This window comes from Erythrolamprus reginae, chromosome 3 (genome assembly GCF_031021105.1).
Source record: "Erythrolamprus reginae isolate rEryReg1 chromosome 3, rEryReg1.hap1, whole genome shotgun sequence".
Taxonomy (NCBI): Eukaryota; Metazoa; Chordata; class Lepidosauria; order Squamata; family Dipsadidae; genus Erythrolamprus; species Erythrolamprus reginae.
Window position 1 is genome coordinate 6,860,704 of NC_091952.1, and position 21,060 is coordinate 6,881,763.

A 21,060-nucleotide genomic window follows, 5' to 3' on the forward strand; every position below is an offset into this window, starting at 1 on the left:
TTTGCACCAGGGACCGGCTTTCAGCTAGACCAGTTTTCCATGGCCCGGTGGGGGGAGCTAGCTGTCAGCGGCGCCGTAAAAGGGGCGATCAAGAGAGGAATGGGTGAATGAATGGATGGAGGGTGGGAAGGAAGGAAGGAAAGAGGGAAGGTACAGGAACAGAAGAAGGGTGCAAAGAAGCAAAGAAAGGTGTGAAAGGGGAGAGTAAGAGAGGAAGGAGTGAAAGAAGGGAATGAGGGAGGAAAGAAGGGAGGAAGGAAAAGGAAAGCAAGAAATGGAGGGAGGAAAGGAAGGAAGGAAGGAAAGAAAGAAGGAAAGAGGGAAGGGACAGGAACAGAGGAAGGAAGCAAGGAAACTTATGAAAGGGGAGAGTAAGAGAGGAAGGACTGGAGGGAGGGAGGGAGGGAAGAAGGTAGGAAGGAGAAAGAAAAGAAATAGAGGAAGGAAATGTAAAAGAGAGAAAGAAAAAGAGCAAGAAAGAAAGCAAGAAAGAGAAAGAAAGAAAGAAAGAAAGAAAGAAAGAAAGAAAGAAAGAAAGAAAGGCAACTTCAAAGAAAGGCTCACTGAGCATCTCTCACTCTCTCTCTCTTTCTATCCCTCTTTCTTTCTTTCTCTTCCTTTCTCTCTCTCCTCTTCCTTTATCTCCTCTCTCTCCCTCCCTCTCTCTTTTTCTCCCCCTCTCTCCCCCTTTCCCTCTCTCTTTCTCTCTCTCTCCCTCTCTTGCTATCTCTCCCCCCTTTCCCTCTCTCTTTCTCCCTCTCCCTCTCTTTCTCTCTCTCCCCCTCTCTCTTTCTCTCTCTCTCCCCCTCTTTCTCTCTCTTCTTCTCACTTTCTCTCTCTTGTTTTCTTTCTGTCTCTTTTGCTTTCTCTCTCTCTCACTCTTTCTCTCTTGTTTTGTTTCTCACGCTCTTTCTCTCTCTTGTTCTCTCTCTCTTGCTATCTCTTTCTCCCCCCCTTTCTCTCACTCTCTCTTTCTCACTTTCTCTCTATCTTGCTGTCTGTTGCTCTCACTCACTCTCGTTCTCTCTCCGTTCTTCTCAGCGGTGACGCGCGCACGCCCTGCCTGCCTCACCTTTGCGAGAGCACTTTCGTCCCGGGCTCTCAGCAAGGGGTCTGCATGAGAGGCGGGGCCGGCAGAAGGTGATATTCAATGTCGGGGGCGCTCGGGCGGTTGCGCGCGCTCCCTATCTCCCTGCTAGCCCACTCGGAATACGTATTCAAAATAAGAAAAGCCTTTGCCGGCGAAGGTTTCTCTTATTTTGAATACAGTATTCCGAGTGGGCTAGCAGGGAGATAGGGAGCGCGCGCAACCGCCCGTGCGCCCCCGACATTGAATATCACCTTCGCCGCCCCCGCCTCTCCTGCAAACCCCTTGCTGAGAGCCCGGGGCGAAAGTGCTCTCGGCAAATGTGAGGCGGGCAGGGCGTGCGTTCCGGATGCGGGAGGAGCTGCGGTGAAAGGCAGGAGGTGGCAGAGGAGCAGAGGGGGCAAATCGGGCGGGCGGTGGGCAGCGCGGACCGGCTGAAAACCCCCAACGGCCCGGTCCCGGTCCGCGGACCGGCGGTTGGAGACCCCTGGACTAGAAGACCTCCAAGGTCCCTTCCAACTCTGTTATTCTACACTGACATAAAGGGAACACTCAAATAACAAATTAAAGAACTGGGCCCTGTACTCTTCAATATTTTCATCAATGACCTGGATGTGGGAGTAGAAGGGGAACTAATCAAATTCGCAGACGACACCAAGCTGGCAGGGGTAGCCAACACCCTAGAGGACAGGCTCAAAATACAGACAGATCTGGACAGATTAACACTATGGGCCCACACTAACAACATGAAGTTCAACGTCGACAAGAGCAAAGTCCTTCACCTTGGTAAAAAAAACCTAGACACACATACAGCCTGGGAGAAACCCCACTCAGCAGTAGTGACTGCGAAAGAGATCTTGGAGTCTTGGTGGACAATCAACTAAACATGAGCCAGCAATGTGCAGCAGCAGCCAAAAAAGCCAACACCATCCTAAGCTGCATCAACAGGGGAATACACTCCAACACCAGGGAAGTATTAATACCGCTCTACTACACCCTGGTCAGACCACATCTGGGGTACTGCATCCAGTTCTGGTCACCACACTTCAAAAGAGTCATTGAAACTCTGGAGAAGGTGCAGAAAAGAGCAACCAAAATGATTAGGGGACTTGAAACCAAGACTTATGAAGAGAGATTGCGGGAACTGGGCATGGATAGCCTACAGAAAAGGAGGGCCAGAGCGGACATGATAGCTGTATACAGGTATATGAGGGGTTGCCACAGAGAGGAGGGGGCCACTCTATTATCCAGAGCAGTGGTTTTCAACCTTTTTTGAGCCACGGCACATTTTTTACATTTACAAAACCATGGGGCACATTGAGGGGAGGGGGGGTGGCTAAAAAAAGTTCGGACAAAAAAATTCTCTCTTCCTTTTGCTCTATTTCTCTCTCCCTCTTTCTCTCCCTCTTTTTTCTCCCTCCATCCCTTTCTTTCTCTCTTCCTTCTTTCCTCTTTTTTGCTCTTTCTCTCTCCCTCCCTACCTCCCTCTATGTCTTTCTCTCTCCCACCTTCTCTCCCTCTCTCTCTTTGTTTCTTTCTCTCTCTTGCTCTTTCTCTCTTGTTCTCTCTCTCTCTCTCTTTGTTTCTTTCTCTCTCTTGCTTGCTTTCTATCTTGTTTTCTTTCTCTCTCTCTTGCTCTTTCTTTCTCTCTCTCTCTTTCTTTCTCTTGTTTTCTTTCTCTCTCTGAGCTTCGCGGCACACCTGACCATGTCTCGCGGCACACTAGTGTGCCACGGCACACTGGTTGAAAAACACTGATCCAGAGCACCAGAGGGCCGGACGAGGAACAACAACAAGGGAAATATTTGCAATACCCGTGTTAATTGCAAAAGCAGGCTAGGAGAAACAGGCACCAAACTAAAAACAGGGAGGACAACTAGGGGAAAAAATAATTGGGAAAGCTTCACCATTCCCAACACACATCAGAATCCCTTCTGGGGGAGAAAAAAGCAACCCAAGGATTATTTTTCTTTTCACCCGCAAAGCGTTTAGCTATCAGCAAAAGTCCCCCAGCGAGACTTGGGAGAGAGAAAGCCAACCCTCAAATGCTTTAAATTGTTCCACGACCGGTAAACAAACCGACTGTTATTCCCAGAGTGACGTCAAGAGGAACAAACGATGCCACGAACGAATCAGGGCCCCCGGAACATTTGTGACTTATTTATGCACCAGGCGCTTACTTAAATTTTCAACGCAACTGAATTTGCAAAGGGGACTTTGAGATTTCTAGCCTAGACCGATATCTGAAGGTAATGTATACTGCTCAAAAAAATAAATAAAGGGAACACTCAAATAACACATCCTAGATCGGAATGAATGAAATATTCTCATTGAATATTTCATTTGAACAACTATTCCATCTGCACAACAGCATGTGAAATTGATTGTCAGTGTTGCTTCCTAAGTGGACAGTTTGATTTCACAGAAGTTTGATTTACTTGGAGTTATATTCTGTTGTTTAAGTGTTCCCTTTATTATTTTGTGCAGTGCATATACGCTTTTTAAATTCTTGTTTAGTAGCTCTGTTTTCCCCCCATTTGTGCGTAGTTTATTATTTCATTTATTCATCATGGTTTTTAAAATAACAATAGCATTTACACTTTCTGTATATAATAACAATAATAATAATAACAACAACAACAACAACAACAATAATAATAATTTATTGGATTTGTATGCCACCCCTCTCCGAAGACTCGGGGCGGCTCACAACAGTAGTAAATGTCAAAGAACAAATCTAATATTAAAAAGAAACCCATATAAAACCCCTCATTTAAAACTAAACAACACATACATACCAATCATAAAATATAAAAGCCCAGGGAGGTGTCTCAGTTCCCCCATGCCTGGCGATATAGGTGGGTCTTGAGTAATTTACGAAAGACAAGGAGGATGGGAGCAGTTCTGATCTCCAGGGGGAGTTGATTCCAGAGGGCCGGGGCCGCCACAGAGAAGGCTCTTCCCCGGGGCCCGCCAAACGACATTGTTTTGTCGACTGGACCCAGAGAAGGCCAACTCTGTGGGACCTTATCGGCCGCTGGGATTCATGCATACAGCTTCACAGTGCTTCACAGCACTCTCTAAGCAGTTTAGAGAGTAAGCCTATTGCCCCCAACACTCTGGGTCCTCATTTTATCCACCTTGGAAGGACGGAAGTTTGAGTCAACCTGGAGCCTACTGAGATTTGATCTGCCAAACTGCTGGCAGCCGGTGATCAGCAGAAGTAGCTTGCAGTACTGCACTCTAACCACTGCACTACCGAGGCTCTTTTAAGCCCTCTTTTTCTACTTTATGTAAGCTACTCAAGGTGGGAAACATACTTAATACTTCTTCCTCTTTTCCCCACATGACAATAATTTAGGTGAGGTTGGTTCAGTTGAGGGAGGGGGGATCGGCCCAAAGTTACCCAGTTGGCTTTCACGCTCAAGGCGGGACTAGAACTCACCATCTCCTGATGATTGACCCAATGTCACCCATATAGCCTTTGTGTATAAGGGAGGACTAGAACTCACAGACTCCTGGTGATTAGCCAAAAGTCACCCAGCAGCTCACATGTCTAAGGTGGACTAGAATTCCCCATCTCCTGGAGATTGTCCCCAAGTCACCCAACCAGTTCGCATGCCTAAGGCGGGACTAGAACTCACTGTCTCCTGGTGATTGACCCAATGTCTCCCATGTAGCCTTTGTGTATAAAGGAGGACTAGAACTCACAGATTCCTGGTGACTGTCCCCAAGTCACCCAGCAGCTCACATGTCTAAGGTGGACTAAAATTCCCAATCTCCTGGTGATTCTCCCCAAGTCACCCAGCCAACTCACATGCCTAAGGTGGGACTAGAACTCACCGTCTCCTGGTGATCAACCCATAGAGCCTTTGTGTATAAGGGAGGACTAGAACTCACAGACTCCTGGTGACTGTCCCCAAGTCACCCAGCCAGCTCACATGCTTAAGGTGGGACTAGAACTCACTGTCTCCTGGTGATCGATCCAATGTCTCCCATATAGCCTTTGTATATAAGTGAGAACTAGAAATCACAGACTCCTGGTGACTGGCTGAAAGTCCACCCAGCAGCTCACATGTCTAAGGTGGACTAAAATTCCCAATCTCCTGGTGATTCTCCCCAAGTCACCCAGCCAGCTCACATGGCTTAAGGCAGGACTAGAACTCACCGTCTCCTGGTGATTGATCCAATGTTTTCCATATAACCTTTGTGTATAAGGGAGGACTAGAACTCACAGACTCCTGGTGATTGTCCCCAAGCAAGCTCGCAAGCCTAAGGTGGGGCTAGAACTCACTTTCTCCCGGTGGTTGGCTCAAAATCACCCAGCCAACTTTCAGGGCAAAGGTGGGTCTAAAATTCCCCGTCTCCTAGTGATTGGCCCAAAGTCACCAGCCATTTTTTTAGGCCTAAAGCGCAGGACTAGAATACAGTACCTTCTGGTTTCTAAGCAAGCACCTTCCCCACCAGGTAAAATATCGGCCCGATACAAGCGTGCAACAGGCAAATCGAAGAGAAAGGGCAGGGGTGGGTTCTAACTTATCTCGCTGCTTGTTCGCTTCCTCCTGCTTTGCATACGCGTGTATGCGCAGTACTGAAAAAGCTTTTTTATAGCAAATATAGTAAATTTTTATTTTATTGATAATTACACATTCATACTACATATAGCACAGTGCTCAGTGATGCGTGCTTTCACCACCCAACAACTTTAAAAACCCTCCACCAAAATGAGGGTGTACTTTATATATAACATTTCTAAGCTAAGAACAATGCGATATTTACATATTATAGAGCAGTGATGGCAAACCTATGGCACGGGTGCCACAGGTGGCATGCGGAGCCCTATCTGCTGGCACATGAGCCATTGCCCTAGCTCAGCTTCAACATCCATGTGTGTGCCGGCCAGCTGATTTTCGACTTGCACGGAGGCTCTGGGAGGGCGTTTTTGGCTTCCAGAGAGCCTCCAGGGGGGTGGAGAAGGGTGTTTTTACTCTTCACTGGCTCCAGGGAAGCCTTTGGAGCCTTGCTGAGGGCGAAACACAAGCCCACTGGGCCCACCAGAAGTAGGGAAACAGGCCGTTTCCGGCCTCCAGGGGGCGGGGGAAGCTGTTTTCATCCTCCCCAGGCATTGAATTATGGGTGTTGGCACTCGCACATGTGTGATAGTACGCACGCATGCTCTTTCGGCACCCGAGGAAGAAAAGGTTCACCATCACTGTTAAAGAGTGATTCCAATTTATTCGTCATACCTCTGCCTCGAATTCTACTAATCATATAGTAGCAGTACTAAAAAATGCCCCCCCCCAAAAAAAACAAGATGGCAATGCATGCGCAGTGCCGGGAATTCAGCTTCTGTGCATGCAATCAATCAATCAATCAACCAAATAATAAATGAATGAATGAATGAATAAATGCGCAGAAAAAAAATACCCCAAAAAAATGTGGAGGGAAAAATGGTGGCGTCTATGGACCAGCACCGACAGAACCAGTTCTTTGATATCATGATATCACCAGTGGTTTCCTACCAGTTCGGGCGAACTGCTCCGAACTGGGAGGAACCCAACCTCTGAGAAAGAGGAATTATTATTATTATTATTATTATTATTATTATTATTATTATTATTATTATTAATTGGATTTGTATGCTGCCCCTCTCCGCAGACTCCTAAAGGATGCAAAATTGCACATAACGAGCAACTATTACGTGAATCCAGCACATGCTTATATATGTATAAACAGATTTTTTTTTTCCTTCAGCCTTTTCCATGGGACTCAGTCAATCCTGAATTTGGTGAAATTCCTGGGAAATCTGCAAGCCCAGCTGAAGGGCAGCATGTTGGGAAAAAATAGCAAGCAAGCATCCGGCATGTCGGCGGGTATCTTAAGGATAATATTTGTTTACAGCAGCCTTGAGTTGGCTTAGAGATTTGGTTGCCAAGTTTCTGTTCACAGGGCAAGGCTGCAGATAGAGGACCAGCTCAGCAAAAATACATCCAAAATAATCTATGGAGCTTCTCAACCATCCAGGTTATGGTTGTCCCAAAAGTGCTTTTTCAGGAGGTGACGGGACTTTCTTTGTTTTCCTTTGAAAACATTTCGCTTCTCATTATTATTATTATTATTATTATTATTATTATTATTTATTAGATTTGTATCCCTTCAGACGAGTTGAACATAGAAACATAGAAGTCTGACGGCAGAAAAAGACCTCATGGTCCATCTAGTCTGCCCTTATACTATTTTCTGTATTTTATCTTAGGATGGATATATGTTTATCCCAGGCATGTTTACATTCAGTTACTGTGGATTTATCTACCATGTCTGCTGGAAGTTTGTTCCAAGAATCTACAACTCTTTCAGTAAAATAATATTTTCTTGTGTTGCTTTTGATCTTACCCCCAACTAACTTCAGATTGTGTCCCCTTGTTCTTGTGTTCACTTTCCTATTAAAAACACTTCCCTCCTGGACCTTATGTAACCCTTTAATATATTTAAATGTTTCGATCATGTCCCCCCCTTTCCCTTCTGTCCTCCAGACTATGCAGATAGAGTTCATGAAGTCTTTCCTGATACGTTTTATGCTTAAGACCTTCCACCATTTTTGTACCCCGTCTTTGGACCCGTTCAATTTTGTCAATATCTTTTGGTAGGTGAGGTCTCCAGAACTGAACACAGTACTCCAAATGTGGTCTCACCAGCATTGAAGAAGCGGTTAAAAGACCAAGAGGAATCAGAATTTTATGTGATTTGGAATAAAGTGTATATATGGATAGTTAAGAAGAAGCAAAAGTAAAACTTATGTGAGAAACGTAGAAGTATGGTTATGACTTAAATTTTGTGTTCTATTTAGTTTATACATGAAGGTTTTTTTTTAATACAAGGTTAAAATTTCTTCTTTTCATTTAAAGTAATAAGTTGATTTAAAGTATTAATAAGGTATTCTTTTTTCTGTATGGAAATTTGACTTCTAGAATAAGTGGGGAAATTGCAACCCCAATTTTATGTTAAATGTATGTTTGTCAGTTTTGTCTTTTTTATGAAAAATTAATGAAGTTTATTATAAAAATAATAATGAAGAAGCCTTTTGGATGACAAGCTAAATGTCTTCAGCTGAAGAAAGTCCAGCTGCCTCTTCCCAATCCACTTTTGGGACATCCAAATAGTTTACAAACTCACAATACTGTACTTTGCCCTACCGCAACTCACAGCCGGTTCTTCAGTATGGTGCAAAATCTCCGTTCCCACCACATTCCTGGAGGAAGGATACTGCAAAATCCCCCTCTCTACTCCAGGGGAAGGATACTGCAAAATCCCCATTCTGTCCTCACTCTTGGGGGAAGGATACTGCAAAATCCCCATTTCCTCCCCAATCCTGGGGAAGGATACTGCAAAAATCCCCAGTCCTTCCCCACCCCAGAGGGAAGGATACTGCAAAATCTTAATTCCTTCTGCACTCCAGGGGGAAGGATACTACAAAATTTACATTGCCTCCCCACTCCAGGGGGGAAGGATACTGCAAAATCCCCATCCCCTCCATATCTTACCCCTTTAAAATCTATTATTATTAACTTTCTGGTGCACCCCAAAACTATGGCTGTACATTCAACACTGTAGATCCCCCCAAAAGATTTGAAACCCCTGGTCTGATATAACCCCAGATTTAAGTTAAGCACCACAACCAATTTCTCCTTTTGGGAGGGGGGGAACTCCTAATCTGCTTCAAGACTTTCTTTTTTAAAAAAACAAGAGCAAAACACATGCATTTCCTTTACAGAAAACCAGGAAAAACAAGTTTAGGGGAAATATAGGTATAGATATGGGTACAGGTATAGCTATAGGTATATGTATACATGTTTACATATTTACATGTATATATATGTGTGTGTGTGTGTGTAAACATGTATACATATGCATAAACATATACAGTACATACATACATATATGTGTATGTGTAACACGTTTGCTGAATTTGAAAATGGAGACTAGTATAAAATACATACACACACACACATAAACATATTTATTTATTTATTTATTTATTTATTTATTTATTTGATTTGTATGCCTCCCCTCTCCGAAGACTCGGGGCGGCTAACAACAATACAGAAAACAATGTAACAAATCTAATAATAAAAAATAATCTAAAAAACCCCAATTTAAGAGACCAATCATACAAACAAGCATACCATGTATAAATTCTATAAGCCTAGGGGGAAGGGGAAAAATTTCAATTCCCCCATGCCTGACGAAAGAGGTGGGTTTTAAGGAGCTTGCGAAAGGCAAGGAGGGTGGGGGCAACTCTGATATCTGGGGGGAGCTGGTTCCAGAGGGCCGGGGCCGCCACAGAGAAGGCTCTTCTCCTGGGTCCTGCCAAATGACATTGTTTAGTCGACAGGACCCGGAGAAGGCCAACTCTGTGGGACCTGACCGGTCGCTGGGATTCGTGCGGCAGAAGGCGATCCCGGATATATGTTGTATATATAAATAAATAAATATATAAAATATATATAAACATAAACAGTTTATATATATAAATATATGTTTATATATAAACATATACAGCATATATACTTTGCTAATAATAATAATAACAACAACAATAACAACAACAAAACAACAGCAATAATAATAATAATAATAATAATAATAATAATAATAATAATAATAATTGCATTGGCATCCTTCAGTCTCGAAAGACCATGGTATCGTGTCTTTAATAATAATAATAATAATAATAATAATAATAACAACAACAACAACAACAACAACAACGAGTTGGAAGGGACCTTGGAGGTCTTCTAGTCCAATCCCCTGCTTAGGCAGGAAAACCTATATATATGTATATATATTGAAGTTCAGTAATACTTTGGATGCACAATACTCACCCACCACCATCGGCTCCCAAAGCCCTAAAGCCAGAAATCCTGACCCCTGAATATGCTGGCGATTGGTCCATTTCGGTTAAATCCCAGAGAGGTGGGAAGGGAGAACAGGGGGGGTTGGCAGAAGAGGAGGAAAAAACCTTAATTTAAGGAGAGGGATCAATTCAGGTCGTGGGCTTAAGCCCGTCGCCTTGAGGTCTCATGCTAGCTTAGAAGCATTCGGGGGTCTTTCAGACGCCTTCCTTTTCTTGGGGGGGTGTGTGTGCAAATTTAGGGCCCACTCAGGACACCCGAAGAGCCCCGATGTTGTCACACTGGGGCGGTGGGGGAAAAAAGGAGAGCCAACGAAGCAGCGACCGAGAACTGGATCAACCGGCGTGCCTAAGAGGATCGCTTTAACCTAGAGATTAGATTCATTACCTGATATATTAATAGCTCTGGCTTTGCCCAGAGAACGACAGCTTGGCCTGCAGAGGCACCAAAAGAAAAACCACAACAACAACAACAAAAAAAGCAAACGGCAGCAAAGATAGAGATGGCGTGGTGGTTTCTCTGGGCACTTTAAGACCAGATCTTAAGGCCGGAGGGGAAGGATAAGGGCCGGGAGGGGGAGGGCTGGCACTGCAAAGAGATTGTGCAGTTCTCGGGCGACAGCGTCTCTCTCCGAAGATCGGCGTTTGCAAGTCCCTTTTGCAAAAAGGAGGAGACTTCTGCTAGAGATAGGATGGGGTCAGCCTCAGGGGTGAAGTCCAGCAGGTCCTGAAAGGTCCCGGAGAACCGGTAGTGGAAATCATGAGTAGTTTGCAGAACTGGTAGTGGGAATTTGGAGTAGTTTGGAGAACTGGTAGCGGGAATTTGGAGTAGTTGGGAAAACTGGTAGTGGAAATTATGAGTAGTTTGGAGAACCGGTAGCGGGAATTTTGAGTAGTTCAGAGAACCGGTAGTGGAAATTATGAGTAGTTTGGAGAACTGGTAGCGGGAATTATGAGTAGTTTGCAGAACTGGTAGTGGAAATTTTGAGTAGTTTGCAGAACTGGTAGTGGAAATTATGAGTAGTTTGCAGAACTGATAGTGGAAATTATGAGTAGTTTGCAGAACTGGTAGTGGAAATTTTGAGTAGTTCGGAAAACTGGTAGTGGAAATTTGGAGTAGTTTGGAGAACTGGTAGTGGAAATTTTGAGTAGTTCGGAAAACTGGTAGCGGGAATTATGAGTAGTTTTCAGACCCAGCAGTGGAAATTATAAGTAGTTTGGAGAACCGGTAGTGGAAATTATGAGTAATTTGAAGAACCTGTAGAGGAAATGTTGAGTAGTTCAGAAAACCTGTAGAGGAAATTATAAGTAGTTTGGAGAACCAGTAGCGGGAAATTATTAGTTGTTCGGGGAACTGGCAAATACCACCTCCTACTGGCCCCAGAGTGGGGAGGGAATGGGGATTTTGCAGTATCCTTAGTAAAATAAAATTTGATTTCACTGCTAATCAGCCTGTTGTATTGCCCTGTCAGGCAGATGTTCAGACTGGATTTGGCATTGTTGCGCACAGCTGGAGTCCTTCCCTGGGACCCTGGCAACAACAGGGCAACACCTTACTCCTCCAGACTTCAAATACTACGGCTAGACAATTTACAACTACGTCGCCTCCGAACTGATTTAACTGTTGTTCATAAGATCATACACCATAACGTCCTTCCTGTTAGTGACTACTTCACCTTCAACCACAACAATACAAGAGCACTAATAGATTCAAACTAAATGTAAATCGCTCCAAACTTGACTGCAGAAAATATGACTTCAACCACAGGGGGATCAATGCCTGGAACTCACTACCCGACTCTGTTGTTTCTTCCCCTAACCCCGAAATCTTCAACCTTAAATTATCCACTGTTGATCTCTCCCCTTTTCTAAGAGATCTGTAAGGGGCATGCATAAGCGCACTAGTGTACCTACCATTTCTGTCCTTCTATCCTATATAATTGTCTGGTTTGGTTCTGCAACTCAACAGGAGTGACAGAGACTTCAGAGGAGAATCAGAACTGCAGAAAAAACAATGGCTGCCAACCTGCCTTCCATTGAGGACCTGGATACTGCACGAGTCAAAAAGAGGGATGTGAAAATATTGACTGACCCTTTGCAACCTGGACACAAACTGTTTCAACTCCTACCCTCAAAACGTGGCTACAGGGCACTGCACACCAAGACAACTAAACACAAGGACAGTTTTCCCCCGAACACCATCACTGCTAAACAAATATTTCCCTAAACACTGTTAAACTTTTTACTATGTCTGCACTTCTATTACTACTAGTTTTTTCTCATCATTCCTATCATCCTTTTCCTTGCACTTAGGACAGTATGACTGTAACTTGTTGCTTGTATCCTAAGATTTTTATTAATATTGATTGTTTCTTCATTGCTTATTTGACCCCATGATTCTTGACAAATGTATCTTTTTCTTTTATGTATACTGAGAGCATCTGTACCAAAGACAAATTCCTTGTGTGTCCAATCACACTTTGCCAATAAAATAATTCTATTCTATCCTATTCTATTCGTCTTTTTATCACTTTTTTATACTTTGTTACGTTAATACAAACTATACTTTTTTGACAAATTAAAAAAATAAAATAAAATAAGCTGAAGGAAAGAGAGGTTGATAAAAATATTTCAAGGTTCTAGATTTGGGACAAATGGCCAACAGTATTTTCTTTACGATTCACCTTTGCTTTCTAATCATTGGAAGGATTAAACTGCCCCCTAGTGGCAGCCCCTGATACTTTATAATAGCAGAAGAGGAAGTGGTGTAATATACAGGAAGTCCTCGACTTACAACAGTTCATTTAGTGACTGCTTGAAATTACAATGGGTACTGGGGGAAAAAAGGTGATTTATGACCATTTTTCACACTTAACCAACCACTGCATCACCCCTGTCATCCCCATTCAGAGGCTCGGCAATTGACTCGTATTTATGACGGTCGACCTGTCCTGGGGTCATGGGGTCCCTTTTATGACGAACAGGGAAGCCGGATTCTACTTAACAACCCTGTTGGTAATTTAGGGACCACTGTGGTGAGAAAGGTCGTAAAATGAGGCAAAATTCACTAAACAAAAGAACTATTGGGCTCAATTGCGGTCGTAAGTTGAGGACTTCCTTCTTTCCTACCTCCCTACCTACACCTTCTAATTTTCCTTCCTTCCTTCCTTCCTTCCTTCCTTCCTTCCTTCCTTCCTTCCTTCCTTCCTTCCTTCCTTCCTTCCTCTAAGCATTCGCTTAACCACTATGGCAAGAAAAGTTGTAATATGGAGCAAAACGCGCTTGCTTAACAACATAAATTTTGAGCTCAGTTATGGTCACAAATAGAGGACTAGCTATCATCAAGAGATAGCCAAGGTGGAAAAAAAGTATTTCCCATTGGAAATGTATACAGCATGGAACGAAATTTAACATGTCAGGGGGAAAATATGACATTTATCTATTCCCAGAAGTGTGAACTTGTCTGTTCTACTTACTCAGTTTTTTCCCCCCTGTAATTGTGGAAAAGAAATGCACTTTGTTCCATTATGAGATGGCAGGCCACGGCATGTATTAAGCTAATGCGATGCCATGAATCAAGTGCATGATAGGGAGAAGTGTAAACTGAAGTTTCAAAACCATATTTTGCAGAATCTGGAAATTCCATAAAAACTTGGCAAGGGCGAAAGGCAAAAGAATAACAATAAAGAGATAAATAGATAGGTAGGTAAGTAGGTAGGTAGATGATAAATAGAGGTAGGTAGGTAGGTAGGTAGATAATAGGTCATAGTTCATAGATCATAGATAGATACTGTAGATAGATAGATAGATAGATAGATAGATAGATAGATAGATAGATAGATAGATAGATAGATAGATGATAAATAGAGATACATAGATAGACAGGCAGACAGACAGACAGACAGGCAATTAGGTAGGTAGGTAGATAGATAATAGGTAGGTAGGTAGGTACATAGATAGATAGATAGATAGATAGATAGACAGACAGACAGACAGACAGACAGATGATAAATAGATAGATAGACAGACAGACAGACAAATAGATAAATAGATAGATAGATGATAAATAGAGATAGATAGATAGATAGATAGATAGATAGACAGACAGACAGACGATAAATAGATAGACAGACAGACAGACAGACAGACAGAGACAGACAGAGATAGACAGACAGACAGACAAATGATAGAGATAGATAATAATAATAATAATAATAATAATAATAATAATAATAATAATAATAATTTATTAGATTTGTATGCCGCCCCTCTCTGTAGACTCGGGGCGGCTCACAACAATAATAAAAACAATATACAGTGTAACAAATCTAATAATTAAAAGAAAGCCTCTAAAAGCCCGTCATTTACAAAAAACCATACAACACAAGCATACCATACATAAAACTCTGCAAGCCTAGGGGAGGTGTCTCAATTCCCCCACGCCTGGTGATATAGGTGGGTCTTAAGCAATTTACAAAAGATAAGGAGGGTGGGGGCAATTCTGATCTCTGGGGGGAGTTGATTCCAGAGGGCCGGGGCCGCCACAGAGAAGGCATTAGAATTCACTGCTTCATGGTGATTGGCTCCAAGTTACTCAGTTGTCTTTCGTGCCTAAAGCTGGACTAGAACTCACTGTCTCTTGCTTTCCAGTCTGGTACCTAACCCCTAAAGCAGTGTTTCTCAATTATTTTCTGTAGTAAAATCCCTCCAACCCACCCCCAGGAAAAAGTAAACATTTCGCGCACCCCCAATTCTTCGCCAGGACGATTGTTAGGTAATATTTGGCACATTTCCACTGAAAAAAAACTATCATGATTGGGATGTAATGTGTTTAAGTGGCACTTTAATTTATTGGCTTGATGCTGTCCCACTGCCAACATTTCTAGACACAGTAAACATACCAGTCTTTCCTCGTCACTTTTGGGAGATTTACATTTGCCTCATTATCTCCATCTCTCTCCTCCTTTCTTTTCATCCCTGTTAAATATTTTCCCATGGTATCTCTTAAAGGTTTGTTATCTGCACTTCATATCTCCTGATCAGTGCTGTGTGCTATTGTTCGGTGCAAAAAAACCACTCCTCCCTGTGGCAAAAAAAGCACATACCTTGTGGTCATGCCCCTCCTTCCAGCATTGCTCCGTGCCCCCCACGCAGGGGGGGGGGGCACCCCACTATTTGAGAAGCACTGCCCTAAAGCAAACTGGCTCCAAATTAGTAACTTAAATGAACAATGGACAAAGCTCAATCACTCAAATAAATAACCAATAACAACAACAGAGTTGGAAGGGACCTTGGAGGTCTTCTAGTCCAACCCCCTGCTTAGTCAGGAAACCCTACACTACTTCAGACAGATGGTTATCCAACTTGGCGGGACCTAGGGGAAGAGCCTTCTCTGTGGGGGGGGCGTCCCTCTGGTATCTACTCCCTCCAGAGATTCGTGTTGACCCCACACTTCTCGCCTTCCGCAAGAGTCTAAAGACTCATCTATGCCGCCAGGCTTCGGGTCATTATATTCTACCCCCTGGCCAATGAATGTATATTGGGTATATTGAATGGATATGTGTGTATGTTAATAGCTTTTTTTACTTTTTTAAATGTAATTCTTAATTAATTCTAACTAACTAACTAACATACTTGTACGTATGTCTGCTTAATAATGGGGTTTTAAAAATATTTTAAATTGTAAATTATTAGATTTGTTATGAACTGTTTTATTCTGTTGTGAGCCACCCCGAGTCTACGGAGAGGGGCGGCATACAAATCTAGTAAGTAAGTAAGTAAGTAAGTAAGTAAGTAAGTAAGTAAGTAAGTAAGTAAGTAAGTAAGTAAGTAAGTAAGTAAGTAAGTAAGTAAGTAAGTAAGTAAGTAAACAAACAAACAAACAAACAAACAAACAAATAATCTTGATGCATACTGTGCTTTTTATATGGTGTAAGCCGCCCTAAGTCTTCAAAGAGGGGTGACATATAAATTTAATAAATAATAATAATAATAATAATAATAATAATAATAATAATAATAATAATCTTCTTAAAAACTTCCAGTGTTAGAGCATTCACAAGCTGTTCCACAGATTAATTGTTCTAACTGTCAGGAAATTCCTCTTTAGTTCTAAGTTGCTTCTCTCTTTTCATTTTGCTTTTGCATGTCGTGCAAATACGGCTTGGTGGGTTCATGGATCTCTGCGTTGTGAAAACTCCCAAAAAAAAATGAATGAATTGAGTGAGTGAGTCATATAAACATCTGGAGCAGGTGAGCCGCCATCCATGCTTCTGTTGTGGTTGGAGGGAAGTGTTCAACACCACAACTTCACACCTCTTTTTCTCCTTTCCCAAAACGAACAAAGTAAATATTACAAGTAGTCCTCAACTTATGACCCCAAGAGAGCCCAAAATTTATATTGCAAAACAAGGCCGTTTTAACTGAGTTCTGCCTCATTTCATGACTTCTGTTGGTCAACATAGAAACCTAGAAGGTTGACGGCCCAAAAAGACCTCCTGGTCCATCTAGTCTGCCCTTATACTGTTTCCTGGATTTTATCTTAAGATGGATCTATGTTTATCACAGGCATGTTTAGATTCAGTTACTGTGGATTTACCAACCACGCCTGCTGGAAGTTTGTTCCAAGCATCTACTACTCTTACAGTAAAATAATATTTTCTCACGTTGCTTCTGATCTTTCCCCTAACTAACCTCAGATTGTGCCCCCTTGTTCTTGTGTTCACTTTCCTATTAAAAACACTTCCCTCCTGAACCTTATTTAACACTTTAACATATTTAAATGTTTTGATCATGTCTCCCCTTTCCCTTCTGTCCTTCAGACTATACAGATTGAGTTCATGAAGTCTTTATATTGGACTTCTTTTATTGTATTTCTATCTTTTTATATTGTTGCAAGCTGCCCCCAGTCCTTTGGGATTGGGTGGCATAGAAGTCGAATAAAACAAACAAACAAACGAACAAATAAATGTAATTAGATAGATAGATAGATAGATAGATAGATAGATAGATAGATAGATAGATACTGTAGATAGATACTGTAGATAGATAGATAGATGGATGGATGGATGGATGGATAAAACAAACAAACAAACAAACAAACAAACAAACATACAAACATACAAACAAATAAATATAATTAGATAGATAGATAGATAGATAGATAGATAGATAGATAGATAGATAGATAGATAGATAGATAGATAGATAGATAGATCGATCTGGTCCTGTCAATTTTTTCAATGCCACTGTCATTTCAAAAGGTCATTAACACATGTTAGTTGTAAATTGAGGAGTAACTTTCAATGAACCTAATAAAGAAATCTAATGAATTGATTGATTGATTGATTGATTGATTGATTGAATGAATGAATGTGGACGCAACAGGAATAATCCCACAAACAAGAATTCCACACCAGCTCCCACCCTCTTCTGGGACTTTTGTACCCAAAACGCCTGGATTTAGAGACACACCCACAACCGCCCCAGAGACAACATGCCAAACTCTATCACGCCCATGTGTAAACACATTATACCCCAAGCATGATTAACTCTCTTAATTCTCTATTGTCTCACGGCAATTTGCTGTTAAAGAAAAGCCAGGCCAGGCTGCACCAGGGGCCAAATCACAATTTCATTGTCTCCTTCTGCGTCGGTGTGGCTTTCAGGTGGTGAGGGATTAAAAAGAAGAGGAGGAACAAAAAAAGTCCAGAATAGAACAACAACCAAAAAAACCCCAGAGTCGGAGGGGCCCTTGGAGGTCTTCTAGTCCAACACCCCTGCCCAAGCAGGAAACCCTATACAGCGGTACCTCTATCTAAGAACGCCTCTACCTACGAACTTTTCTAGATAAGAACTGGGTGTTCAAGATTTTTTTGCCTCTTCTCAAGAACCATTTTCTACTTAAGAACCGGAGCCTCCAAAACTGTAACCGGTAAAGGCAGGAAGAAGCCTCCGTGGGGCCTCTCTAGGAATCTTCTGGGAGGAAACAGGGACAGAAAAGGCATGGAGAAGCCTCCATGGGGCCTTTCTAGGAATCTCCTGGGAGGAAACAGGGCCGGAAAAGGTATGGAGAAGCCTCCGTGGGGCCTCTCTAGGAATCTTCTGGGAGGAAACAGGGCAAGAAAAGGTGGGGAGAAGCCTCTGTGGGGCCTCTCTAGGAATCTCCTGGGAGGAAACAAGGCTGGAAAAGGCATGGAGAAGCCTCCGTGGGGCCTCTCTACGAATCTCCTGGGAGGAAATAGGGCCGGTAAAGGCAGGAAGAAGCCTCCGTGGGGCCTCTCTGGGAATCACCTGGGAGGAAACAGGGCCTCCACCCTCCCTGTGGTTTCCCCAGTTGCACGCATTATTTGCTTTTACATTGATTCCTATGGGAAAAATTGCTTCTTCTTATAAACTTTTCTACTTAAGAACCTGGTCACGGAACGAATTAAGTTCGTAAGTCGGGGTAACACTGTAGTACCGTTTTTGACAAATGGTATTCATCCTCAGGTGACCCCCCAAGGACACAGTTAAACCTCCAGGAAGCCTCAAGGACTCTCTAAAAGGATGCAAATGACCAACGTCTGCAAAGAGTATAAAGCTGCATTGGCTGCAGATTGGTTTCCGGACATAATTCAAAGTGGTGGCCCCGGCTATTTGGAACCGACTCCCCCCAGAGATTCGCACTTTTTTTGAAAAGTAACATAGCTGGAGTAGCAGCAAATAATAATAATAATAACAACGACAACAACAACAATAGAGTTGGAAGGGATCTTGGAGGTCTTCTAGTCCAACCCCCTGATTAGGCAGGAAACCCTACACTGCTTCAGACAGAATTTAGTAAATTGAATAAAGATGATTTTTAAATAAATATTTAATCAAGATTATTTAATAAAATTATTTTTTTAAATGAAAGAAATCTAAGCTCAATTCTATTCTAAAACCCCTATATACACTGCTCAAAAAATTTAAAGGAACACTTAAATTTAACAGAATATAACTCCAAGTAAATCAAACTTCTGTGAAATCAAACTGTCCACTTAGGAAGCAACACTGATTGACAATTCAATTTCATTTTGTTATCAGCACATCCAACTTAGTACAGAGCAAAGTATTCAACGAGAATATGGCATTGATTCAGATCCAGGATGTGTTATTTTTTTGAGCAGTGAATGTATGTATGTATGTATGTATGTATGTATGTATGTATGTATGTGTGTGTGTGTGATAGGATGAATGTGGGCAATTATTTATAAATCAATTATTATTATTTTATTATTATTTATTAGATTTGTATGCCGCCCCTCTCTGAGGACTCGGAGCGGCTCACAACAAAAGAGAAACAGTACAACTCCAATACTGTATTTAAAAACAGTTTAAAAACCCTTAACATGAAAACAATCATACATCTCATGCAGACTGTACATAAAGTGGAAACAGCAGAGGGGAATCAATTCCCCCATGCCTGACGACAGAGGTGGGTTTTGAGGAGTTTGCAAAAGGCGAGGAGGGTGGGGGCAGTCCTAATCTCCAGGGGGAGTTGGTTCCAGAGGGTCGGGGCCGCCACAGAGAAGGCTCTTCCCCTGTGTTTCGTCGACGGGACCTGGAGAAGCCCAACTCTGTGGGACCTAACCGGTCGCTGGGATTACTCGCATTCATCCTATCATTCTCCATCTTCCATCCCAACAACAACACCCCTGCCTCGCGTTCGTTTTGCGCCTAGAGGGGGAAGTAGAGCTTCCCCCTCTAGGCGCAGTCTACCCTGCAACCTTGCCTCCACCCATTGTCAAAGGCATTTTCTGGATTTCTTTTTTTCAAAGAGGAACGTAGCTGGAGTAGCAGCCAATAATAATAATAATAATAATAATAATAATAATAATAATAATAATAATAATAATAATAATAATAATAATAATAATAATAATAGGTTGCGCCGCGCAATTGCAAAGCAAGAGGCGTCCCGGGAGCTCCGCGCCGCGCCCGTCCCGGAGTAAAGGGAGAGGATCTCGCACCCAGATCCCCCGAAGTGGAAGCCCCCGGGAGCTCCCCTCCCGCCCCCCGTTCCTCCCCCCCGCCCCCGGCCTTCCAAGCCCGGCGGGGCCTCTGACCTGCCGTTCCCTCGGTCGCTTCTGCCCGCCCCGTCCGTCAGTCCTTGCTCGGCGGCGGCAGCGGCGGCGGCGAGAGCTGCAGCCATCGTCGCTCCGATCAGCTGTTGGGAGAGCCAGGCTGAGCGAGGGAGGGGCGGAGCCGCGTTCCGTCGCGGGGCTTTCTGGGATTCGTAGTTCGCATGCGGTGGGAAGAAGCCTTTCTAGCCGAGGGCCTGGACTACGCGGCCCAGGGAGCTCGGCGGCCGCGTGGCCTGACGGGAGTCGTAGTCTTGCGGTCCCTGCTGAGGAAAAGGCGAGGAGGGGAAAGGAAAGCGAAAGGAGGGCGGGGCCGTTTGCCGCTTAACGACCGTGTCTCGTTTTGGCGGGATTTGGGACGTCAAAAAAGCAAATACCACAGAGTCCTCTAGCAGCTTTGTTTAGTGACCGCTCAAGACTCCAGGCAGCTTCCCTTGGCGTTTATATGAAGTCTTAAAAACACTTTCCCCCTGCAATATCCCTTTTGACAGAGTTAATAAGAGTTGCAAGGGACCTTGTAGGTCATCTAGTCCAACCCCTCTTATTTCATAAAATAATATTTTATTATTTTATTTGAATTAATTAATTCAATTTTTATGCCACCCAATTCCCTCGCGACTCTAGGCGGCTTACAACCAATTTTTTAAAAAAACACAGTATAGTATTAGGACACCTAAAAAGCAATTTAGAAATGATTTAAAACCGACAGTAATGAAAAACCATACATGCCATTTATGAGCGGTTCTTGATGGCATGCTAGCAAGACAACAGCCCCAAGCCTGCTAGAAAAGACAGATTTAAAAAAAATAGTTTACATCTTATAACATATAATATATATTTTAAATTTTTTCAGTCATAATTCATCTTATTTATAACGTAGTTATGTATTATACGATAGTTATTGGCTTAATCACTTTAACAGATATGTAAGGCCCGAATCTTTGGAGAGGGGCAGCATT

The 21,060-nt window shown here is 42.8% G+C and overlaps 1 protein-coding gene across 3 annotated transcripts in view; it reads right to left on the bottom strand.

Annotated features, from left to right (window-relative positions):
* Window positions 1–20,202, bottom strand: part of UCKL1 (uridine-cytidine kinase 1 like 1) — a 79,157-nt gene extending 58,955 nt beyond the window's left edge. For 2 of the 3 annotated variants that reach the window (XM_070744429.1, XM_070744430.1), the window contains exon 1: window positions 20,087–20,202. In XM_070744429.1, the coding sequence (XP_070600530.1) occupies window positions 20,087–20,172 (86 nt within the window). In that variant the 5' untranslated portion in view covers window positions 20,173–20,202. Of the gene's footprint in view, window positions 1–9,969; window positions 10,307–20,086 lie in introns of those variants that run through there. The other variant, XM_070744431.1, reaches the window with a different exon arrangement.
* Between the last annotated feature and the right edge of the window lie 858 nt (window positions 20,203–21,060).